General features: G+C 36.6%; 2 protein-coding genes and 1 long non-coding RNA gene across 7 annotated transcripts; 1 reads left to right on the forward strand and 2 right to left on the reverse strand.

Moving 5' to 3' along the window:
* Positions 1-2,602: 2,602 nt before the first annotated feature.
* LOC113672668 (uncharacterized) lies at positions 2,603-11,564 on the reverse strand. Of its 5 annotated transcripts, XR_016185646.1 has the most exons (5): positions 11,306-11,440; positions 10,895-11,015; positions 10,214-10,311; positions 4,710-4,783; positions 2,603-3,288 (listed from the first exon to the last, which is right to left on the reverse strand). It is a non-coding gene; the product is annotated as an uncharacterized LOC113672668 (long non-coding RNA). The 5 variants fall into 5 exon arrangements; XR_016185647.1 differs by lacking the exon at positions 10,214-10,311 and having other exon boundaries at positions 11,306-11,564; XR_016185649.1 differs by lacking the exon at positions 10,895-11,015 and having other exon boundaries at positions 11,306-11,500.
* Positions 11,565-12,911: 1,347 nt separating this feature from the next.
* LOC113672670 (protein HTATIP2) lies at positions 12,912-17,070 on the forward strand. Its single transcript, XM_027188991.2, has 6 exons — positions 12,912-13,467; positions 14,120-14,231; positions 14,372-14,472; positions 15,036-15,179; positions 15,372-15,474; positions 16,217-17,070. The coding sequence occupies exons 1-6, from the start codon at positions 13,345-13,347 to the stop codon at positions 16,378-16,380; spliced, it is 747 nt and encodes a 248-aa protein (XP_027044792.2). The 5' UTR covers positions 12,912-13,344; the 3' UTR covers positions 16,381-17,070.
* Positions 16,926-22,284, reverse strand: LOC113672671 (protein JTB). The gene is made up of 6 exons (XM_027188992.2): positions 22,134-22,284; positions 21,939-22,057; positions 20,873-20,964; positions 18,791-18,870; positions 18,668-18,716; positions 16,926-18,213 (listed from the first exon to the last, which is right to left on the reverse strand). The coding sequence occupies exons 1-6, from the start codon at positions 22,265-22,267 to the stop codon at positions 18,097-18,099; spliced, it is 591 nt and encodes a 196-aa protein (XP_027044793.2). The 5' UTR covers positions 22,268-22,284; the 3' UTR covers positions 16,926-18,096.
* Positions 22,285-26,342: the final 4,058 nt, after the last annotated feature.

Consider the following 26,342-nt stretch of genomic DNA (forward strand, 5'->3'; position numbering starts at 1 on the left):
CTTTGAGTTAAAGACTTGTTAAACATCACACCAAGAAACTACAAAATTAACCTCCTGAACCTCGCAAGTTCGCCATTGATGAACTATAATAGACAACTACCCTGGCTGTATAGGGCTCGCTTTTTCGTACTGAAAGAGCCACTGGTTGGTTTGATGTATACGTGGCTAAAGGCGGAATTTTTTTAAAAGCTCCGCTGTTGTGGATTGTATTAATCTTCTCAGACACCAGATAAACACTCTTCCTTTTGTACAGATCTCAGTGATCTCAGTTTTTATTCAAAATAAAGAGCAATGTTTACTCTCTGCCACTTTTGCGTAATAACTTGCCACTCACAGAGTCCAAGCCGCGACTTGAATAAGCTGGGAAAACGACCTAGTAAAACACTATTTGTTTTAAGTTTTATTAAATTTTTTGCACACTTCCTGCTCTTAAATCTCTCTTTTAATATTGTTACAGCCGTTTGGAATCGCCCCAGCTTTGCATGTCGCGTGATGGCGTGATCTTTCTTCTGTTAGTTTAATTTTTTTTTGCGGGATTTTGACTTTGTAACAATACACGCTATTTCCAGTAGAGCACACGCTGTAATCACATTACTGCTTCGCAATTATCGACCTATCGACCCCTGGTATATCTTTTCCTTATTGGTTTCTCCCCGTTTGAAGTACCTAGCTTTTATGTGGAAACAGAGATTCTAAAAAAAAGCTGTGCGTGATTCATCGCGTAAAAAAAGGCTTTGGAAAGCCATTTAAAAGTTTGCGTGCAAGACGGATTTTGTCGTGTACTCATAAAATTCAACAATGTCTGCCTCGTATGTATATTAGCTAAAAGCAATTTTACTCGATTGTTTGAGTGTCTGTTCTTTGAATTTCTCATTGTCGTAGCTTTATGTAATTTTTTTCAGTCTCACTAAAATTTTGTCTCATTTTTGAAGTGGAAGTTTTTTATTAAAGGAAGGATTGTAATTTTACTGCTTGAATTTCGAATGGATTTATTTTGTGAACTGAAAACTAACTTCCTCGTGGCAATTTCAGCTGATGGCAAAAGGAAATGGATCAATTTCCATTCCAGCTGTATGTCAACAGTCTTCTGCATAAACGCACCACTGAATCTACGTTATTCTCGATCCTACTAAAAATCGCCCCGAGAAATATTCCATCCGCGTTTTAATATTGGTAAACGAATGGAGGGAAGTGGACAGAGATAACAATAATCCACAACATGTCTTAACCCTGCTCCTTTCGGAGAACCTCGAAACAATTGCCCTCGATGTTTTTATTATAGCAATCTATTGTCGGCATTAACCTTTTTGTGTCAGGTGCTCAGGAAAGCTTCGCTTCGAAGCTGTTGGACATACAACAAGATGCAAAAGAGAAGACAGGCAGCAAGTTTGCGTGTTCTTTTAGTGCTGATTATTGTTGAATTCCAGTCATTATACACAATTTGTAGATGGCAGCGTTGATTACACGGCCAAGGTGCTTTGTATTTTGACGTGCTTGCTTTATGTTATGACTATTCACCTTTAAAAAACTCGACCTTGAAAGCTCTACGCCTGATACTGTCGCCGATTTTCGCCCCCTTAACGAGCTCTGATAGACTTTACAAGGCCTGTTATTTATTTCTCTTTGAGAGCAAGTGGGATTAAAAGGAATTAAAACGTTCGTGTGACTCGATGTTATCCACACGGGCTACTAATTAACATTCTTAACCTCAGGCAAACTCTATTGAGATGGATTCATTATGTCTATGCCAAACAGCCTAGTGAAAATTGTTACACATTATCCGCACGCAAAACTATACATGTTTTCTTTAATGGCTGCATTCAAAATTCATTTTATCTGCTCCTAGATTAAGTTGAAACCACAACAAGTCTTACAGCATTACAATGGCGGTCACTCAGGTTAACCTTTTAGACAAATACTCAAGCCTGTCTGAGATATTTGTTTTCTTCTCATTGACCTAGTTTATCGCTTGCTTTCGTAAACTTTCATCAATGCTTCCTTTGCCACTGATAGAGTTACGACAAGTATTGCGTAATAAGCGGCAGATCTTCAGCCAAACGCGGTACTGTTTCTCTTATAATCTTCTCACAGCTTCCGTCGCCCACTGATCTATTTATAAATTACTTTAGCTGTATCTTTTGGTTGAGTGGGTCTTTCTCGGAAAATGCACTCGCTCGTGAAATTGAACTTGTGCCCGGCTTTGAGGGCCGTTTTCCGAAGCAAATAAAAATTTAACAACAAAACTATTTTGGTTCTTTTCTGGAAGGTCGCTTACGTTACTGTTCTGCGTGCTTGAGTTATAGCAATTAAAACCACAGACAGGTAATATTGACATCCATCATATTCGAATAAATAGACTAGGAACTGCAATTTCAAACCGCCGCCAGAGAGGCGTTGTTTTACCAATTTCCCGGTCCGTTAGAAAATTAAAAGAAACATGGGGGTAGATGATCAAGTCCTAATGACAACAAACGGTTCTCTTGACTCACTTTTTTTGTAGCTTTGTTGCCTTCGTGTTCTATATATTTAATAGCTTTCTGTCATTGAATCAGGATATAATTTATTCAAGTCCTCCACTTGTTCGTTCTAAAATAGTTGCGCATTTTAAACGTGACAAAAAGTCGAATATTTATTCAGCTTTCAACATAAACAACAGTAGGGAGGAAAATTCGCTTCACGCAGTGATTTTGAGTTTCACGTTTTTAAGCTCCTGCACTTTAGATTGCGTAATGAAGTGCAGGTGAACTACAGTTTAAGTATACATTTTCAAAGCTTAAACTGACTAAAATACCACACAGTCCACTCTGTTTTTTTACTTTTAAATCAAGGTTTGCCAAAGCAGTCACAGAAATTCACCCCAGTGAACATACTCAAGGACTTGCAATCACTTTTCACATTGACTCGTAAGAATTTCATTGCGATTGAAATAAAATGTTGACCAGTTTTCTCAAGGGCGAAGGGGCGAGAATGGACTCAACTAAAATTTAGAGAGATTTTGTAGAAAATTTAGCATTTTCCATTGGATAGGATCAGAACTGATTTTAATCAAAACAGCTGTTTCGAAATAAATGAAAATGACTGAGAGCATTAGAGGGTGTTCTGTAGTTTACAGTGGTAAATACAGTTTTAATCATTAAGTAGCATTCTAACTGATTATAACCTCGCAAGGACGTGTGCGATAGCTGACAATTCTACAAAGTTTTTCGAGCTAATAACACCTTGCTTCCGAATCTCTTCTTTCCAGACTTCTGATTGTTATTTGACAGTTCAGTGGCCCTAGTGCGTCACCTGCAAAAACGAAACATACAAACGTCAATTTTTCTCAGTCTGAAGTTGTCTCAGTTCTCCACTGTGACTTAGAGAGACTATGTAAAGCCAGAAAAGTTTGTAAGCAGGATATCACGTCTTCGTATTTTACTAGGCTAGCATGGGTCAACATGACTGAAGTTGAAAAAGTCTGGCTCATATTAGTTAATTTGGACGTCTTGTAAATCGGTTTTGAAGGCAATTTTTTTGTTCCTGATCTATCGCGAGGCTGATACAGTAAAGCTGAAGGTAAAATCAGTGGAACGACAGACTAGAACATCGGGTGTTTCAAAACAGACAATGATTCCTGAGGCAATATTCGCATGAGACCTATCTGAGACATTTTTGCACGTGTCATACTCTTTTGTACTGAATGCTGGAGTTTTCAGCGGATTCAAGGCTTTCAGGACAAATAGATTTCGACCACTGCCGTTTATTTCCAATGACAACACCATTTAGAATGGTGGTGTAAACTGTGATATTTACGACGCAGACGAGCGGACAACCCGAATCGTTCTGATCAAACTGCAGCTGAAAGGCCCTAGTAGCAAAATAATGCAGTGAATTTGTAGTTGCGGTTACCTCCTTTGTTCAAACTCTCTTGGGCGCGTTGTAATTAATTTCCGCTGAAAACATGTCTTTGAAATAACGACAAAACAAAAAGAAACACGCGATGACAAATTGTTCATTCTCAACGCCCTCCTCCAATTCAGCGAGAAATCCCGGGCATTAGTGTGATTAAAAATGGACCTAATAAGTCATCGAGCACCGTAAGTCTCTAAATTTCAAGTTTAAACTCTTGAAAATAAGAGAAAATACAGCACAATGAATCTGTACTGATCAACTGTGTCTATTTTTTGCTAAAACGCTACAAAATCGCTCTAAGAAATTTAGACAGCTCCGGGCTGGTGCTATCCAAATCTCAGTTTTATGTACCCTGACAAAATAATTTTTGAATTAAACTTGGAGGATCGAACGGTCTCAAGCCAATAGATGTCTAGAAGTTTTTTTCCAGCTCCTATAATTCTTAACCTTGAAAGTTCAAAAACTTTGAACCTGGAACAGCAAAACAAACAACTCATCGAAGAAAATTACTATTTATATTGCAATTCACATCACAAGGAGACTGGTGATGCATTAATGACGATTCTTATGCCCCTCAGTGGACCAAGCTGTATGTAAAAGTCAGCTTCCGCCTTACTATAAAACCCATTAAACAACGACATGAAGAACTATATGAAGCCTTCCAAATTACAGCATGTATTTTTCTGCCAAGAATGATTCAATCCTCATTTACTGAGATATTCAACTACATTAACTTTATTGTCATTGGAATTAAAGAGCTTTTTGTCTTTAAAGGATTTTTTCTGGGTTACTGTCTGAAATATGTGCTAATGACCCACCTTGGATATCAGTATCTTGGCAGTATTTCTGGGATTGGAGTCGAGCAGGGATTTCTTGACCGTCTGGAGATGTGCTGGATTGAATGTTAGATTTTGCAATAGTCTATGTTTAGCAACAGATTTATATAGATTTTTGAAAATTCTTTAAGAATTAGGGCTTATATCTCTTCAATCAGTTTGAGAAGGCTCTCTATTATCAACAGAGGGTTAAAATGGTACAGTTTATTACAATACAGTCAAGCTAAAAAAAAAAAGGAAAAAATTTGCAATTCAATCACATCTCAGAAAAAGTGTCAGTTTCGTAGTATTAATTTCACCAGAGCTATCACTTGCAGCTAGGACTTATCGCGATGTCGTGAAAAGGTCAAGAGTATTTTACTCAGTGGAACCAACAAGCACGAAAATCTTGCAATCCTTGTTTTTAACCCTTAGCCTCTAAATTTTGGCCCAAAGATTCAAGGTCTGTCAATTCAAGTTAATCAGTAGTTCTTGGTGGCATTTGTAGAAAACCACCCCGAAAATTCCTTGTCAATGTCCCCAAGGGTGTTGAATAAATAAGATCATATCTCATATCTGTCAACAAAGCAAGTGATTAAATTAAATCAAAAAACATTGCTGGAATTTTTCTTGTAATGCTGAAGTTGTAACTTTTGCCTATTGCCTCCCACATACAGCTAAAGTACAGCTAAATTGAGATTCCAAAATTTGCTTGAAAGTTCTGGAGCTCGCGGGTGTTAATTCATCACGGAGTTACATCTGAAGCGCATGCTACTTTTTATACAACATTGGGGAAAACAAAAAAAATACAGAGTTAATGAATGTTATGCCCGCATTTGTTCATTGCTAAAAACCCAAGGTCACCGACTACAGTCGCACAATCATATGACAAAAGCATTTTATAAGATTATGAACGTTGCTAAAATTTCATTATATCCTCCAACACAATTTGGGAATCTGCATTCTTTTATATAGGAAATTAATGTCTTACGGTAAGCAGGAAATATTACCTTAGGGTTTATCTTCTTAGATGTCTTAGTAGGTAGGTTTATCGGTCATTTGAATCCTTAAGCATACAAATGTAAAACCATTTGTTTATATAGAGTCAATTGACTGCTCAAGCAAGTTCGATCCTTCATTTTTTCTTTCATTTATCCATTCATCCATTTTTTCAGTTGGCCAGTAGGTCGGCAAACCAGTACGTGGTCGGTTCTTGGTCAGCCAGCTGTCAGTCACTCTATCAATCAGCCACTCAGTCAGTCAGTCAGTCAGTCAGTCAGTCAGTCAGTCAGTCAGTCAGACAATCCTCCAGTCGATCAGTTAGTCAGCCAATCCGTCAATGAGTGGGTGAGTGAGTTTGCTGGTGAGTAAGCGAGTCAGTGGGTAGGTGAGTGAGCGACTAAGTCATTCAGTCCGTAAGTCAGTCAGCCAATCACTAATAATAAGTCAGCCAGTCAGCCAATCACTAATAATAAGTCAGCCAGTCAGTCAGTCGGTCAGCCAATCAGTCAGTCAGCCATTCAGTCAGTCAGTGAGTCAGTCAGTGAGTCAGTCAATCAGTCAGTTAGTAAGTCATTCAGTTAGTCACTCAGACAATTACTCAGTCATTAAGACAGTCAGCAAGTAAGTCATTTAGTTAGTCAGTAAGACGATAGTCCAGTCAGTCAATCCGTCAAACATTAACTCAGTGGACCAGTCAGTCCAGTCAGCCACTTAATCAGTCAGTCAGACAATCAGTCACTCAATCAGTCAGTCAACCAGTCAGACAGTCAGTCGCTGTGTGCGAAGACTCCCTGGAAAAAGCATCCAGTCAAAGCTATGTCAGACCTTATCAGGATCGGAATTAATCTTGATAAATTGACCAAGGAGGCAGATAGAAAATTCAGTAGCAAGAAAAAAGTCATACTCATGGGAATCTAATATAACAAGAGGGTAAACATTTACTCGATGCATCCAATATATTAAGTTTCATCAGTCCGACCCCCATCTCGTTAGCACTCATACCTCCAACCGAGTGGCAGACGTGCGAATTAGTTTCGCACCCTGTTAATAAGCAACCTTGTTACGTCATCATCGAGCTCCTTGTGACCTTGATTCCTTAGCAATCCTGAAACCTTCGCTAATATCAGCTTTTATTTGGAATAAAGATTATAGGCGCCATATGGTCCAATATTATTTGTATAGCAACTTGTAAGGTCAGCTTGTGTCGCACTCATAAACCTCTATTTAGTTTTCAAGTCTCTTTTGCGTGCTGAAGCTTAAAAGAGAACGGGTGGAAAAGATAATCCTTCGCTTTGCGGTTTTACCTTTCAGTGAAGTACACAGTTTAGCGGTTTACTATCATATGTTGTCTTCACTTGGTGCTGGATACTTTAAACGATTCTGTGAATCTAAGGCTGAAAAGGATGTACACTTTCGCCTTTTACGAACACTTTTTATAACTGCAATTGGAGACCATGAAAGATCAACAATGAGGTAGATGATAAATGGATTTGCAGCTCATTCTGCTTTAAATGGATGATAATACGCATTCCTTTGCAGTTGGTAGCGATTAACAATAACCGGAAAGTTTAATTAAAAGCTAGTTGACTTCTTAAGCCTCTCAATGTTGAAAAACGCCCGGCCTTGAATGATGTATCGATCACTTGAGCCGCAGTGGGTTAAGCCGTCACGGAATTAAGATATATGCTCAAATGTATGGCATTTTTGTTCCTAATATGGGCTGCGTATTTTTTTTCCACTCGTTTCTCTATAAGGGCTATCGTAAACATGGTATCAAATGATATTTTACAGTACTGCCCCACACACCAGACGTTCGTTGCTAAAACAAAAACTTTAATGAAATTTGTCTATAATTTGTCTCACTCTTTCCTAATCGGAGATTAATTGAAAATTTCGGGAATCTTCGCAGAGAGATAAGAATGGACGAAGCGTTTTCAATAGGAATGTTTCTTTTTAGTCGTAAATTGGGAAATATTAAATATATCTAATGCCCTACAATATAAAACGAACCAACATCACTGAAAACATTTGGGACAAAAATAGCAAATTACCGTTCATTTATAGTAACACGAAGGGTCATTGAGATTGATTTCTGAAGACAAGAATATGACACAGTGATAAATCATTATTTTTGTGTTAGGACAAGGGAACCAGTCGAGCGAAGCCTCGAGCATTCAGTCTAAGTTTAACAAAGGCCTCTGTGTTACCAATGGCTGACCAGTGCACCTCAGAGAGTACCGTTTGCAAGCTCTACAAGATTAACGTTTCATAACAACAAAGAGACAGCGAATATATTGAAATAAGTATGTGGAGTGAAAAGTCAATTGCACGCAGCTCATAAATTGAAAATAATTATTTGGATATGGATTATAAACAAAAGTTGCGTCGGACATGTAACAACAGACGGTCGGGTCATTAATATAGTTCTGCTCTTCAAAATCTCTCAAATACTGTCCACATAGACGTGGTATTTCTTATCACTGGATATAGTAATTAACTGCTGGAACCACCTAGAGCTGGGCAAAGAACGAAAAATCTGTCGAATTTTGAAAATAAAATATTATCATTTCTGAATGCTGTATAACTTTGTTTGAAAGGTCACGCTCTATATGAGCATAATATAGTTTTTCTTTTTTATTTCATGTGTGTTTGCAAAAAGCGAGCTAACTCGATAATGATCACAAGAAATAAAAGTTTCCGTATTAGAGGAGTTTTAAATTAGGCCATAATAAGCGTAAGCCCTTAAGATTAACACTGAACCCTGGCCGACTCCTTAAAGAGATAAAGCACTTCATTAATTCAAGGCTTGTCCATGCGCTAGACTTTATTTCCCACTAAAGCCAAGGGTACTATTTGTATGGCATTTACCACACACGGTAGTATGTATCTCAGTGAAAAAGTTTCCCGTCCTTATGGAAAAGATCGAGCACAGGGCTTTGGATCTTTAAAACTCAGTGAAAGATGAAACAGCCATGCATAACTGTCAACAGTGCTTCATGAAAGTTCTGCTCATCAGTTGAAATGTTCTACCTGCAGCGGTTCACATGCATACTACTTTGCTTAACTGACTTTGTCATTCCCCATACAATTCTGTTTCTTAAAAATTAACTTTTTTTCGCGTGCTCTTGGCCCATTTACCTTGAGACACTATAACAACATCACCATAGAGTTATAGCATACCGGGTTAGCATGTAATACTCTTTCAAGAATTCAGTCTCAATATCTCTCGACTGCAAAGCTCTACTTCACTCACTTATGCTTTTTATAAAACATACTTTTAGCTCCGATGTTTACTCATAGAAAATCCAAGATTTGAAAAGAAGTTATTTACTGTCAACGAAGCTATTTACTGTCATTTCGTCCGCCATTTTTCTACCGAGAGCATCTTAAAAAAACAATTTCATAATGTTGCTTTATGTCAGATTTTTATTTTAGATGAAAGTATCCATTAAAGAGTTGTTTGAGTTATCAAACTTAGTAATATGACCGTAACTTCTGTGGATGCTATTTAGTTTTAATTTAATTTATCAATGTTCAGGCTTGAAAAGAAAGCCTCCCTAAAAAAATATCTCAAGACAGTATTTACTGAAAACATCATCAGGGCAAATCGCAAGAGTCTGTGCTCTGTGGCTTGATTTGCCAGGCTATAACTTTTGTACCTTTAAAGATTATCTGCATCTAACTTGCTGCCTTGAATGACTATACAAAATTTGATCGTTAGAATAAACAAGTATTGAACATGACTAGCTCAGGTGAAGCTTACAACTTTGATGACACTAACATGTAGTCTCTTGATTCGAGTAACCTTCTGTTCTCTGAAGAAATATGTTGCCTTTTTATATGATATATCAAGCAATTAAACTGAGAGCTCTTTACTAAGTTTTTAAAATCCTGGAAAATAATACAACTGAAACTTTAAATTGTGAAATTTTACATGGCAAAGGCTTGCGCTTTGGCATCGTCACAAGTCTTTCAGCAAGACAGAGATCATGCTTTATAAACTTCCTGTCCTGTGTCAAAGGTTTTCGAATCGTAAGGTTCGCTGATTCGAAAGAAAAACATTCGATTAATTTGTTATCATCTTGTTTAAATTGAATAAAACTAAAACAAATTTTTTGAGGGGTCAATCGGTTGTTTATTGGAAGGGGTTGTCGTGACTTTGTGTGCAATCTACATGAGATAGAGAATCAGAGTCGATCCACGTGTTTGCTTTCGTTGCTTCAGGTGAAGGACAAAAAAAAACTTCGAAATGGAAAGCCCTACACTTTGAAATCATTCCTTGCTTTAAATTCTTTTAAAGTAAACATCAAATCTCTTTTTTATAATCTTAAACCCCGTCAAAGACAGCAAACTAAAGGCAGGAATAAACTACATCAACATTGTTTTTCATTTCGAGCAATGAGGTAGAAGTATTAGGGTTCACAAAACATTCTTCTTCGGCTCACTAATCAGTGAATTTCTTGCCATTGTTATTTCTACTACTTAATATTTTTCCAATAGCTTACTTTGATCACTTCTCTTATTGCTGAGGGGAAAATACTGGAAACTGCAGTATATGTAGTAGAACATGACATCACTGCATGTTCGATAAGGCGCCGAAGACCTACAGTGTGAACAATTTTTATTTATTAAAATCGCAAGTATAGGAAAGTCATATGGATTCATTTCCTTACTCTTAATTTCAGCACTAACAGTAACAACTTCAGAGGCAAATGAGAAGTTTGACTGAATCGCTATTTTAAACTGAGTAGGTTCTAGTTCAGTTGGATAACAACGAATTGCGTAACAGAATTATTTAGTCAAACAGCAATTTATATGGCCAATGAGACTTTAGAAAAGAGCGATAAAAACGCATCGAGTCGAGCGAGTGTTGTGATATGAGAGCATGAGCACCTGCAGAAAAATATCAGAACGAAAATTTTTTACAAAAATACTTCGAAGCAAGAGCATCGAGAGGCTGACCAATTAATTTAGTCAAATTACGTCAAAACATTTTGCTTTAGGGAACTTTCTACCGCTTTGATCTTTCAGTTATGCTAAAAATTCTGCCATTCTACAAAGCAGTCTCTCTAAATTTAAAGCTAATACACGTCAATCGGTACTTGAAGTCTTTTTGCTCGATAGATCAGTGAATATTTTTAATGTCCTCAACGTTTGATCCTGCGGGAGATACAAGATTGAATTACCTTTCCATGCTAAGAGACCCTTCACAAGAAATATCGTCGGGTGAGGGATCATTTTCCTTCCACGAAACTAGACACCTGGCCACTTGTGAATCCATTCGCTGTCTATTTAATGCGGTTTTACCTGTTTTCAATTTTTCAGTGAGTTATCATGTACTCGAAGCAATGAACAATTGCGGTTTCGTTCCCGCGCGCCGCGCCACGCATGTCTAAGTTGAAATTGCTAATGCTTCGATTTATGTGAAGTTTAATCCAATTTGCTTTAGTCGTTGTACGATTCAGCTAAACTTTGATGCGACAGAAACATTTCTCAGACTATGACTCTAATCGGCGTTGGATATTTGTTAGGGAGTTACGTCGAAACAAGTGCTATTATCTCATGAAAATTTAACAAAGACAATAAGAGATTCAAACCTTTCTGATCTCAGTGGACCGACAACCTTGACTCTTCTGTTGCACGTGTTTGTCGCATATGTCAAACGATTTGGATTGTTAGGAAGTTTTACATCGGATAAAAGATATGGTTTCGTTAATTTGCTCCACTGTTCATGGTTGTCAATGAAATTTGCTTAAAATTTAAGGTCGATTTTCCTTTCAGATGAAAAAGTTCAAGGGTCTTAGACACTCGTCTGGGTCAAAAACAAACTGTTGGGTTGTTTGAGTATTTTATTACAGATGAGATTTATTCCTGGTATCCTTTCTGAACAAACGCTTAAAATAATTTCACGTGTAATAGACAAAAGCTCGGAAAGACCATTGTTTGATTTTTCTGTTACGTAAGTTAAGAATGGGCAGATCTGCGATAAGGTGGCCATTAAGAAATCCCATGATACTACACGGGGTCAAATTTCGTCTGCTAACGTGGAGGATGAATCATACTAAAGTTGAATAACTCATTGGATAATGTCTGGATAGTGCCTTTGCTGTTTTTCGTGTGGAGATGTGGTTGATTTAAGTCAGATTTTGAAGACTTTCATTAATGGATAATACAAGAATACCATTACAGGATGTAATACACCTGGTAAAACCTCTCAAAATCAGCTCGGTCTGAATTTAACCTAACAGCAAGACGCCATATTTATCATTGAAGAAATACTCTTTATTTATGGTTTCTAGAAAATTTCAATGCATTGCTGGCGACAGTCATCTTTATTTTTTTAATCTGGCAAAATCTCAAGAGTTGGAAAGGCTTTGTGATTCATTTCGTTGGATGATCCCTAAAAAATATTTGAGATAAGTTTCTTTGAGGAGAATGCCAAGAGAGACAGTTTTGAAACGTTTATTTTTCATTAGGGAATTGTTAAAATGAAGTCATATTTCATAACCACGAATCTTAAACTCGTCAAATGATCGTGGTATGTAGTTCGTGTAACTAAACGTAACTACGGGAACCTTCTCGATCCTCTAGTACTTGAGATTTTTTCCGGGATAATGGCTGTTGGCCAAAATATACAGTAATAAGAATTAAAAGGGTTTATGAGAAAAAAAATCCTGTAAATATGACAACCTTTTTGTTTATGTAAGAAACAAATTTTTTTGAGGCGGAATTATGCAATAGTCTGTGTTTCCATAATCTTGTTATCAATTAGAAAGAACCATTGTTTTAAATCTAAACCTACAGACGCGTCGGCTGTTAGCCTTTGCCTCCAAACCCTTGAGGGTCTTACAATTTTGGGAATGGGAGACGTGGAGGGGAGGGGGAGGGGGTTTGGCTCAAAGATTAGCGGATTTCTTCTATTTGTGACTATGTAAGGTTGTCTTAAATGTCTTATGAGTACAAATTTCCATTTTTTCTTGGCAAATCAGGTGGTTAGATCCCCCCCCCCCGCCCCTTCGACGCCCTTGCCTGTGTTACACTTTTCAGTACGGAAACTTGAGTGGAGAGCGCCTGTCCCTGGGAAAATGTCCCATGAAGGGTTAAGATAAATAAAAACATGATTAAATTAACCTGTCGGGTAATTGTCTGAAGTGGTGCAATGGAATACCCACAGATAACAAGGATCCACTTATCAAGAATTCTACAGTTTGTTAATTAAAGTGAACAACCAAAGAATTGTTCGGCGACAACGCTTCAAGAAGGCTGATACACTTTTCTTTTATGAAATGCCTTGCTCTGAAAGAACTCCGCGAGCAATTTGTATCCACATCGGTTTTACCAGATGCGAAGCCACCCGAACTTACTGATTAGTCACGGATTGATAAAGTCATATCTAATGGTGCACCTCAGCGGGCTCTTGTCTCAATGTACATCAAAGACTATTATTTCCTACGTTGACATTTCGGCTGAACAGATGGCTTTAATTGAATTAATCTATCTTGTATGGAGAAGTCAGCCTCAGAAACGTCACAGAGGGAAAAAAGGCGGTTGAGCTGCTTTTCAATCTCTAGCTCTTAGTCTCCCTCTTGCACGTCTTAGACAAAGCACGCAATGATACCTGGGGTATCAGAGAAATATGGCCGAAGGAACTATTACAGGTTCGAGCGCAGCTGCTAAGCCGCCGGGTATGAGGGCTGTTATGATCGGTTCTACTGGAGCCATCGGAGAACATTTGCTGGGAGAACTTTTGAGCTCTAAGGTTCGCTTCTGCGAGAATAATCCCTTTCAAGCGATATTATATCGTGATATTTTTAGAATTTACTTCACAACTATTTGATCATGGCGTGACCCATTTATGTAATAAATGAACAATAATTTATTTTTAGTAACCTTACACTGTGTATGTTCATAAGTTTAAAAATACCGTTATTGCTATTTGTTTTAACATTTTTCTTTTGCTATAATGCAATCTTTGAGCTCTCAGTGCAAGAAAATTTTTATTTTATTTTTATTTTCGAATATTTAGAAGTCTAATCGTTGGTAATCCCAATCTTTGAATAAGTCGATTTAATTTCAGAATGTATTTTGAATGCTTTAAAATCACGGAAGAAAAATGATAGGCTGAACATTTATTGTCATTTCTTTGTTTGCCTTTTTTGTTGTTGAATGCAGTTGTGCAACAGGCAAAGTAATTTTAAAATATTATTGGTTAAAGATATTTATTTAATTTGTAAACTCGGCAGGCTATCATTGAAAAGTTTATTTCAAATAACTATGGGAGAGTTTGATTTGATTTTATAACCTTTTAAAAGAGTTGGCAGCAACATGTACATGTACTGATAATCATGTTATAAATTAAAAACCATGTATATTGTGTATTTTAAAAATTGCTTGATTATAAACAATTTCAGAATATATCCAAAGTTGTTTCTTTGGGCCGGAGAAATGCCACAGTCCCTGCAGAATATTCTGTGGATCAAAAAGCTGAAGAGGAATCTGGAAGACTGGAGCAACATGTCATAGGTAAAATATATTCTAAAATCACATATTTTAATATTTTTCATGTTAGAAATTCAAGCACTGTTGTTATTGAATGGTTCTCAAAGTTGTTATTTTTTATATCGCATGTCAACCTGAAACAAATTGTCTCTCTGTAACTTCAGACTTTGAGAAATTAAGCACTGAAACAGTTGGTGAACATTTTAAGGACAAAGATGTCTTCTTTTGTACTCTGGGCACAACTCGACGAGCTGCAGGATCTGCTGTAAGTATTCTGGGTTATGGTCTCATATCTAGTGGATGAAATATACTGGTACCTCTTTCTAACTAAGTTCAAGTTTGTATTGTAAGTTACAGACCAAGTTTTTTCTGCTCTGATTTTATGGCCCATCCATGAAGGGCACAGACCTTTAATTCCTTGCATAAAAAACAACGTAGCATAATTTGTGGTATTGATCAAGAAAATGAGGTTAGTACGATATTTATTATATCTCTGGGGCCATTCTGGGGAATTTAGGGACCATAAAGTGAATTGGCTGTGACCAATTACTATCCATGTACAAACTCTGAGATATAATAAGTGCATTTGACAAGGTGAAAAATCAATATGAGCCTGTCATCGAATAGAGAGAAATTTCAGAAAAATTTCAAACTATGACCAACCTGTAGGTTGGAGAGATTAATCTGTGTCACATGCAGAAAAAGTCCTATTCTACAGATTATGTTAGTTGGAAGTTCCCAATCATTCCTCCGGTCAATTATCTTAATGAAGTAACTTAAATTATTTAACTTATAGAAAGGTTTCTTTTTCTTTATTTATACTTATAGGCTGCCTTTAAACATGTGGACTTTGACTATGTGGTTAACTGTGCAAAAATTGCTAAAGAGGCAGATGTCCCTCAGGTGTCCTTAGTATCTTCTCAAGGTGCATCAGCCTCAAGTTCTTTCCTCTACCTGAAAACAAAAGGCCAGGTATGTTTTTGATAACTGTTGTCTTCTCCTGAGATATTCACTTCTTCACCTCACTCTGCCATGCATACAAAAATAAATCAGGAGAGAACCTGAATTGACACCACCCAAGCACTACGAACTTCCTTTGTTAATCTGTGCAATAACAGTAACATTTGGGCCAGAGTGATAACTGTTTTTTGAAACTGTTTTCAGGTGGAGAATGCATTGAAGGACATGCAGTTTCCAAACACAAGCATTTTTAGACCTGGTTTTCTTGACCGAGGGAGCAAAAAGAGATTTGTAGAGAAGATGGCAAGTAAGTGAGCAGGTTATATTCAACTTGGGTTACTTTCATCTGCACTACCCCTTAACCATGGAGAATGGAGGAAATGATCACCAACTAACGAAGCTCTTGATTGTTGGTCAAATTCTCCTTGTAAGCACTGTAAGAAATGTGTGGAAAACAGTATGAAAAATATGCATTCTGATGTTAGTGTGTAAAGAGTTAAATGAGTGCTGCTTCACTGTGAGCAATACCTGATGAAACTGTGTGGGTAACCTGACAGGCAATACACTGAGGCATTCCATGCAAAGAGTAGCAATACTCTTCATCATCATTGTCATTTTTGTGTCCATTCCTAACGGGGAGAATGGGGCCACAGGATTACTCTTAGTCACCTCAATCCACAAAGGCTAGATGCCCTGCAGCTCCATAGGTCTCTTGGCTCATCAGCCTACTAAGGCCTTGTTCTCGCGTTTTTTGTCCTTTGTACTCTTTGTCCTTTGTACTCCTAACCCTTTAACTCTCAGAATTGATTAACATTTAACTTCTCCCATTAATATCCACACATTATCCAGCGAACAGGTAATGAGATTTAATCAAACTTATCAGGCAGAAGTTGTTACCTTAATCTAATCTTATTGCTCACATCTGATTTACAAGGAAATGTGTAGCAGTTAGAGAGAGTTCATGATTAGATTTGGGAGTAATAGGGTTAAAGAATTTGACCCTGATTTCATCTCTTATCCCAACAATGATTGTTTTCTTCTGTTATTAGAACTGGTGATGACATCCATACCTGTGGCAACAGTTGCTAAAGCAATGGTAACAGATGCAGAAAATTATATGAAAAGCAAAGAGAGTGGTGGTGATCCGCAAAGCACACCTTCATCTGTCACTTACGAAAATGCAGAAATATTAGCCCTTTTGTCAGCGAATTGAAGGGAACTTCTTAAGTAATTCAAGAATTTACTGCTGCACAGCTTTTACTTTCAATAACAATTATTGTCTTGTAAATAATGAAAATATTTGGATAATTACATTTTGTCAGGTCAGAGATATTGGCATCTAATTTCTCATTATTCATGAGAATTAAGGAAACAATCACCAACTGAAGAGGCTCTCGATTGTTGTACTAGTGTCTTAGGAAATGTATATAGAACAGCATTAAAAAAATATGCACATTGATGTTAAAGAATAACAGTCAGGTCCAAAAATGAGACTTGTCAGCATTGCATCAGAAAACCAAAGGATATTTATATAACTTCATTGTGAGCCTTCTTTCTGATTATCAGTAAATATATAAGCCTGGAGAAAAAGCTTATCTTGAGATAGTTAATAATTCAACTGCATCAACTGCGGTCGAAAACAGATATCATTGTTTTCTTATTATTTCTATTATTAAATTGAGTATGTCTTTGACAATAATTTTGACACAGCATAGAAAGAAAAAAACCAACAACAACAACTAATGGGAACACGTACAGTTTCTCAACAAACTTCATCTTTATTATGTGCACTAAAAATTATATATTTACAGCAACTGTCGAGAAGAACTCTACATTCATATTTATATTATCTTATCCATACTTTTCTGAGGGAACTGATTAAAGTGGATATTTCTAAATATTTTCATCAGTTCTAAGTTGTGTGTGTATTTGAAACAACTGGTACTACGCATGGCAACAGATAATAAAGATATACAGTATGTTTTCATGTCACAAATAGCACATGCAGGAGGGAATGTACAGTTTATAGTGCACACAAGAACTGCTTCATCCATGTATTTTGCAAAGGTAAGTGAACTCACCATTACTCTGCAGTTTAACACAGTTAAACTTCTACCTCAAAACATTTTGTTCTATAAAAATTTATCTGAACTGATGCATGATATCAATCCTGCTTCAGTACCAATAAACAGAAAATTCCTTTCTTGACATACACTGAATCATTCCAAAGGAAAAATTTCTGAAGTAGTTATTGGCACCTACTGAGGTCTTTCCATATTTAAGTCTACACTAAGCCATTTTCCTCTTTCCAATTCTATCATTTCTAATAACAATTTTTTTTATTTCAAATGAGTTGTTTCTCACTAGCACTTCAGTTATTTCAGTGGATTCATCTTAAATAAAATACAATGCATGCCACATGCACAGTACATGTATATCAAGGTGACAGCCATCTCTATTCATTTTAATAAATAAAATATATCAAAGTAGGTTTAAAGAGTATCAGTCAGAATATTTGAAATAGAATTTCAAGAGGTGTGTTGAGTCAAACCCAAATCACTCTCTGGTACAAAAGTCCATAACTCAGCCTAAAAAAGCAGAAAACTGATATTATTCTCCATCTTTCTGGGATGACAAGCGCATGCAAACCATGAAGTTTCTACCTCAGTTATGGACATTCTCTGCATGTCAATAAAAGACAAATTAAATGTATGATGTGTTGGAATCTTGACAAAAATTATATTTTGGGACAGCATCTGCTATTCTTTCATCAGTTTGGGGTAATGTATCTGCCTCCTCCTTAATCACTACTGAATGGCCAACTTCAGGTACTTCCCTTCGAATTGAATAAATATTAGGTACAGGACAATCCATCGACCCACTCCACATTTTATTGCAAATTTTCCTATTCCTGTGCATCCATCCATAATTATATTGTTTCGCTTTCAACTTGTTTCTGAACCTTCTGATAAAACACACTATCCAGTTGCCGTTGTCTTAACCATACTGCAGACGATGAAACTATTAACATGACAAACACAATGCCCTACAGATAGATCACAACAGTAACATTCACATAAAGAGAATCAATGTTGCAACAAATTGCTTAATTTTTCGCTAAAGAATTGGATCACTGGAACGTGAATTTTAGGTACACTTGTTAATGCAAGCAGCATTTAGTTATCTATGCCATAATCTCTTTGCTTATGTGGAATGCAAATTGGTTACCCCATGCCAACATTCTCAAATTTCACAAGTTGTGAGACATGACCTTACACGGGTTCAATGATTATTATCTACAAAATAATAAAAAATTGTTTCCAAAAGTAATCAACTATTAACATCTCTAGTCCTGGCCCCAAATGAAAGTGAAATAATTTCACTGAATGAATGTGACTGTATTCTTATCACTGAGTTTGAGATATCCATGTAAAATTTATTGAAAAGCAACTAAAAACCATGTTTATGATGTGTATGTGAAATACTGCTGGAGCCATTACCTGAAACATCCAGAATTTTTTTTCCTCCCATTGTGCAATATGTCTACAGCTAAAGAAAAAAAAGATGGTTTGTTGAGTTCTTCCACCAGAAAACCTGCTACTCTTCAATGGTTTCAAACCCACCTTCCATAGAATTTTATATTAGAGGTAACACAGTATGTAAGTTGTATATTCCCAGTTTGTAGACAGCCTTTAATGCTTTTCTGTGGAAAGAAAAGAGACGAACAGACACATTTTACAAGTTTCCCATATTGCAAGTTGGTACTGTAAGGCTCCAGGTCATTCTCTCTCTGTCGTACTAAAAATAAGTTTGTTTTATATACAAATTATACAATTACAAAGACTAGAAGAACAATGATATTGCTTAAGCATCATAATGATTAAAACTAGCTATTTAAAAATTTAGATAATAAATATTTCTTCAAATTAAACTTGAATAAGCTTACACTGGGACTAGACTGGATATGAGAAGGAACAGTGTTACTGACTCCTGCTTCATGATGTATGAAGGACTGTTGAGCAAGTGAGGTGCAGCATTTGGGTAAGCTTAAGCTGTCTTTGTTCCTAGTGTTATATCTACGCACCTTAGAAAGCTCAGTTTAATACTGGGGAGCTAAGTTATTCCTGATTTTAAACATTGTAGCCACCCTGATGAAGAGAAGGTCAGGTATGGGAAGAAGCTTATTATAAGCTGTTTCATCATTGGAGTAAAATGATCAAACTTCCTTTCGCTGCATATGAGACAGCCCACAAAGTTTTACACTTGTTGCAATTTATCAATGTTTAATTGTTCCTGACCATACTGTAGAACAATTATGGTTAATTACAGTTAATAAAGTTGATTAATCAAAAAGGTGCATTATCCTACCTACCACTAGATAAGAAGATTATATGTGACTTTTGTTTTAGTTTTTAAAATCTCTCAGTTACATAGGTTATCATGATTGGTAAATTTAGCAATTGATATCGCACAGTATGGTCTGCTAACCTCAAAAGTTTGTTTGCATTGAAATCTTCCAACTTGACCCAGAGATAATAAATATGTTTCTAACCATGTTTTCTTGGTCTGTACTTAACCCTTTAACATCGCACAGTATGGTCTGCTAACCTCAAAAGTTTGTTTGCATTAAAATCTTCCAACTTGACCCAGAGATAATAAATATGTTTCTAACCATGTTTTCTTGGTCTGTACTTAACCCTTTAACATCGCACAGTATGGTCTGCTAACCTCAAAAGTTTGTTTGCATTAAAATCTTCCAACTTGACCCAGAGATAATAAATATGTTTCTAAGCATGTTTTCTTGGTCTGTACTTAACCTTTTAACTCCCAGAAATGATTAACATGTAACTTCTCCCCTAAATGTCCATACATTATCCAACAAACAGGTAATAAGAATAAACAAAATAATCAGGCAGATCTTATCTTGATCTAACACCAAATTCTAATAACTACTTGACAAGGTAATGTGCAGTACCAAGAGGGAAGAATTAGCAATCAGATCTTGGAGGTTGAAGAGTTAAGTTACAAAATTTTTTTTCTGCTTGTATTTATGGCCCATGTGCTTCCTACTTGGGCTGTAAACCTGAGTGGAAAAAACTTGGTCCATGACTTACAGTACAGACATTGATCTAGGTAAGTACAGGTAAAGGGTATGTATATAGAGATTGTTTTACTCTTTATTTTGGGTTATGATTTATGACTAAAAAGATTTATCAAGGGTTTTTTTGGGATATGATCAATGACTAGAAACTTCTTGCCATCTTTCTTTTGAGTATTTATTAATTCTTCAGTTTTATTGTTAAAAAAAATGTTTCCTTTCCCCTGAGGGGTGCAAAGAATGTAAAGGACATAGCAAAGAAAGAGTGGGTCAGAGAAACAAGTTAAGTATTCCACCATGAACATGAGAACCATCTAAAGGAATATTTTGACCAAATTTGCCAATCACAGCTGTGAAATTCCACCCAATCATAGCTGAACAGACAGTTGATAAGTTGAGGCAAATTCATTCCATCTTATTGTTTAAAGAAAACTCCCATCATGCATAATGTCACAGTGTCATAATGTTATGACCACATCTTAAGTGACTACATTATGAGACAAATGATTTTAATTCACGTGTTCAGCATATTCACCACAATGAACAGTACTGTAGAGAAGTTGTTGGTTACTGATGGCATAGACCTTGGGCATTGCAAAAGATTTACCTTCTCATAATCACTGCAATGAACACATTCAGCAAGCCTTTGAGTTTCCTCAGTCTTCCCACAGTCTGAATTTGGAATCATCTTTGCATTCTCTGCACACAACAAGGAGAGAACAATATGTCAACATGTTGTTTCAGCTCTCATAAAAAATAAACAAGTTCCGAATCATTCTTAAAGAAATTTATGTTTTTGTGGAGAGTAATGTGAGTCACTAATTCTGTCATTAAGAAATGCGCAATTATTACTGTGATTAAGCATAATAAATTAAACTGGATTATAAAAGCATTTAGATCAGCTCTTACTTATAATCTAGCAGAGGACAGACTTATAAATAGCATCAACAATATCAACTTTTGCCTCTTTATTATATAAAACATATATTATTCCATGTAGCGGAGCAACTTCAGAATACACCGCAACTCATTTACATGTCATTGAATAAGAATAGCGTCTATTGTGTTACGACTCGATCTTCAAAGCCTCCCGACACATGTAAGTGAGGCGGACCAGAGTTGCGGGGTATTCTGAAGTTTAGCCCATGTAGCTATGTGTCTGTTCAGTTGTATACACCGTAGATCACTGAAGACCTCAAAATGTGGGCTAAACTTCAGAATACCCCGCAACTTTGGTCCGCCTCACTTACACGTGTCGGGAGGCTTTGAAGATCGAGGCATAACACAATAGACGCTATTCTTATTCAATGACATGTAAACGAGTTGCTACAAACATCAATGTTCTTGCCACACTTGAAACTATTACAGTAATTACAGTAGCTATGAACCATCGATTGACAGACGCATGGAAACAAAAAATGCACATTATTTGTTAGTACATAGAATAGAATGTTGACACGTCAACGTTTGTACATGTTTGCTTGAGAATTAAAATGGCGAAGTAAACTTGTTGGACCCACATTCGCATTTATCACTTCAACATCTACCGCTAAGTTAAATATTATTTTGAAAATTTCCTCGAGTAATTTTTTGGCACGCGAATACAGTTTAATGTAAAGTGAATGAAAAACTACGAATATGTCAATTCGTATCATCCAACCGACAGAACTTACCCACAGAACTTGTGTTTATAGTTTCTGGACCAGCTGAAGTGGATATCTTATCGATAACAATGGATTTTCTCTGATTTTCTTGTGCTTTACCACGTTTGGACCTTTTCCTGAACTGTATGCTACGGCGGCAAGGGAAACTCGAATACGTATTCAAAACTAATTTTTAATTTTTGAACATAACCCTCCATAGCTTACCTGAAATTTGCTACAAGCAGTAAAACTACAAGGCTAAATCCTACAGCAGCCAGCCGCCATTGCTTCATTTTCGTTGCCTCGGTTTTATGCATGACCATGTGGTATCCAGACCCCCATTTGCTATTTTTTCTCATGATGTAACTTCTTCCACGTTGGATGAAATGTACGTACCATTTTGCTGTGGCTCGTAAACTACAAAAATACCGAATTTACTTGAATAAGCGCCCACGCTCTAATAAGCACCCTCCCCCAAATAAACTTCCACCCCCAAGACCAAAATTTCAAACAAGCGCCCCTTCGAATAATCTAATTGCCTTAGGATCAAAAGTATCGCTTTCTGTCGAAAGCTGATAGTCGACTCCAAAAATGAACACAAATATAGGAAGAGGTAAGGCTCCTAACAGCAGATCAGCAAAGGGCCATGCTTATAACTAGAGAGAAACCTTTTTTCCGAAGTGTTTTTATGTATGTGTGGGATTGTCTTTGTGATGTGGAGACGTAACGACAACAAAAACGAATTTCAAGAGATCACGGATGCAACTTTTCATGTTGCCTTACTAATAGATCACTGAAGCAAGCGGTAAATTAAGTAGCATTTCAAGAACTGAAATACATGGGTCAAGGATAATATGAGGTTTCAGTAGCGCTGTTTCCAAAAAATATCCAGATATTTGTGGAATGGCCAAATTGAACGCTCGTTTGATTAAATAAAATCTATTTCCTGCAGCCGCACTGCCGTCGAGTGGCGTTTATAAATGTATGTAGACCTCAAATTGGACAGATCATAATGCTGGCCGAAAACTGATAATTTTAGGACAACATTTTTTTAAATGGTATCATATTATACTAATATAACTTGAGACAGGTGAGACTACATCTTCATGCGGAGTCATTTTCAGACTTGAAAGTGTAATTATTTTTAGTGGTTAAAAGGCCAATGCGTGACGTGAAATCTGTCAAACGATATAAAGGTTGTATATAATAAAAAGGTGGGCACAAAATTGATCGATATGAACGATTAAGTAGCACATGAATAAGGACCGATGAACGCATTTTATGTCCACGACATATGTTTAATCATGTCATTTTCCTGCTAAACAATTCATATTATCGAAGAACAGGTGGATTTATAATGGTGGAGTAAGACTGACAGCTGAGGACAACTTGCGTCAGAGGGATCATGGCAAGTCAGTCCATTGTGAATGTCTCCTTTTAAAATTATATGCGCTTAATTTTTGGGTCATCTTGATGTATATAAAATATTGGGCGTCTCGAGTGTATTATCTCTTAATTTCCCTATATCCACATCGATCTTAGAGGTGACGGGAAGTTCTTGTCACTTATGTCTTCCTCAAAACCAGCAACTCACCCATTTCGCATTTTTCCTGTAAACAATAAACTCGTATGTCGTTTTTCTCTAAGTCAGTATAATGTTAAACTCAGGTACCTTTTTTGGCGCCCAATTTTTCCCGAATACTGTTATGCAGCTTAATTGCAAATATGTTAATTCTGTCAGACGCTGTGCTGTTTCATCATTGAAATCATAATTTAAATTCAAATTTTCATTTTTTGTGTCTTTTCTGTATCACCACGTTCAATCGTTAAGGATCCAGTTGATTCCAGTTCATATCTGAACGAGTATTAATTAATTTTTTCAAGGCAGGGTATCATACTCAGATTCGTAAAAAACAATCTTTATTATGCCAGAATCACATTCAGACCTTATTTGCATACACAATCAACGCAATAAAAATCATAATAAAGGGTACTATCGCAACATCAAAGTGGAAAACTCTCTTTACAAATTACTGATCTACCGCTCTCACGTATCTTTGATTCTCCGCTTGTTTTTCTTTTCCAGCTGGTTAAAGTCGAGTATCTATGTAACATCCTGCTCTAGCACCAGTCGACGAAGACTTCTTAAATTAGAATCGCTTGGTAACATTCTTAGCTTTGTTGTCGTCGTCAAAACCGCTTTCCCGCAATTTCCTCCCTCAGGTCGGTTCGTGATTATGCCTGTTACCCGCCCGGTGCGACATAAACGAAGGGCTTTGTTAAACTCAAAAATTCTGACTGCATACACAGCTGGATTGACAAAAGAGTGGAATAACTTAAACTATTCACCATCAAATAAAAATTCCAAGGTATTGATCCGATCTCAACTACATATTTAAAAAAAATTACAAATGTTTAAAGGAAGCCAGCATATTAACGTCAAACCGGAAACAAACAGCAAAGTATTTGTGAAACTTTTACTTCGAGGGTCTCTGTTTTGCTGTTGTGCCCGACTCTTCCGTTTTGAAATTTTCCCCAAATACCAATGTTGCTGAAAAACATATGATCATTGTGAGACTAAAAAAGAAGATGACTGATGCATACATATAATGTTTAACTGAGGCCAGATACGTTAACTTGATATATATAGTGGATACTAAAGTTGCTAATATCCAAAATGTAAAAATGATGATGCAGTACGTGCTCATCGATAATTTCCTGTAACTAAACGGCCGGTATGTTGCGTAGAATCTTTCTCAGGATATAAAGGCTGCAGAGAGTAACGAAGCATACGTGAAAAGGGTGTCAACGGATTTGAAAAATATCTCAATAGACGAGGAAATGTATCTTACAGTCCAAAGCCCGGGATTGTTCATTCCAAGATACTAGATGAAAATGGGCAGACTCAAAGTTCTTAGCATCAAATCCGCAAACGTTATGTAGATGACTAGAATTAAACCTTTTTTATGCAATTTCCTGTTGACTGCGCAGAGAACAAGAACGAGCGAGTTTCCTGAAACAATTAACAGATGCCAACACAGAAGCGCTGCACAAAGTGATGCCCTCTGCCTTAGAAGACATTATTCTTGATGATCCAGACGTATTTGTCAGACTTGTGTAAAAAACGAAAAATGAAAGCAAGTGGTATTTCAAAGACGAAGATCGCAAAGTTTTATTAACGAAGCAGAATGATAACGCTTTACGTGAGTGTTCCTCACTAACAGCTAAGTAATTTACACAATAACAGTAGTATGTATGTCGGTTCCTTTTCCTTTATTTCATTGTTATTGGTGGAAGTTTACTTCAGTCTATTGAAAGGAAGCATTGTGACCATATTTTATAGTTTAAGGTATCTACATATGTTTCGTTATTATTTGGTTACGCAAGAATGGTAATGATTGGCCGCTCTCATGCCATTAGGTTAAGTAATGTATGTCTGGTATGGCTAATTGGTATTATTCCGTGGGTAAAATAAGTTTGTCTAGTTCGGTTCATTTGTATCGCTGATGTCATGAATAGGTCATTTAAATTGTAAGGTGTCACTTACTGTTGAACACTCTCGAGAAGAGTTTGCAAACCAGCTTTCCAAAGACAATGGTTGAAGGTCATTTTCCGTGTTGCTCTCGCTTTGCTCTGATATGATTCTTATTGAAAAGTGTTTCAAATATGACAGAGGACTTTGTATAAACATCAGTTTACTAAACCAATTTTTCGTTGCATTTCTTTGTCGTCCCGTTTCTGCGATTTTGTTGCTGGTGGCTATCTTTTTTGATTAAAGTTTGGTCTCCTTATCCTCCTGTTCAAGAAGCCCTTGAAAATGACTGGCAGCGGTTTGTAATATTCTTGGCTCTGTCACTTGTCTTCCTTTTCTAGTTCGTTCCAGTTTCATGGCTGCATTTCTCTTTTGCCGCAGCTTAATTGAACTAAGCGCTTGTTTAAATTCAGGGATTCTTAGTACATAGATAACTGGATTTACAAAAGAATTGGAATAATTTAGAATGTTTACCATTAAGTAAAACCTCAACGATATTGCATCGTCATATAAAACCATTAAAATGTTCATGACAAGGAAAGGAAGCCAACATATTAAAGTTAGAGTAGATACAAACACTAAGGTTTTTGTAAAACGTTTTCTTTGCGAGTCTCTGTTTTTTTGGTGTGAAGCAGCACTTGCGTTTTGGAATTGTCTCCATATACCGACGTTACAAACGCATATGATGATCATTAGAGTTAGAGTAAAGGGAACTGCCACGTAAATTGCATATTCTACTGATTGTAGCTCTTTTAACAAGATCAGTAATGTTGCCACTAAGACAGCCAGTATCCATAGCATGAAAATGGTGATGCTGTATGTATTCGTTGACAATGTTCGGTGTTTAAGCGGCTGATACGTGGCGTAAAATCTCTCACAGGATATAAAGGTTGCAGAAAGCA

The sequence above is a fragment of the Pocillopora damicornis genome, chromosome 4 (genome assembly GCF_964200805.1).
Source record: "Pocillopora damicornis chromosome 4, jaPocDami1.2, whole genome shotgun sequence".
Taxonomy (NCBI): domain Eukaryota; kingdom Metazoa; phylum Cnidaria; class Anthozoa; order Scleractinia; family Pocilloporidae; genus Pocillopora; species Pocillopora damicornis.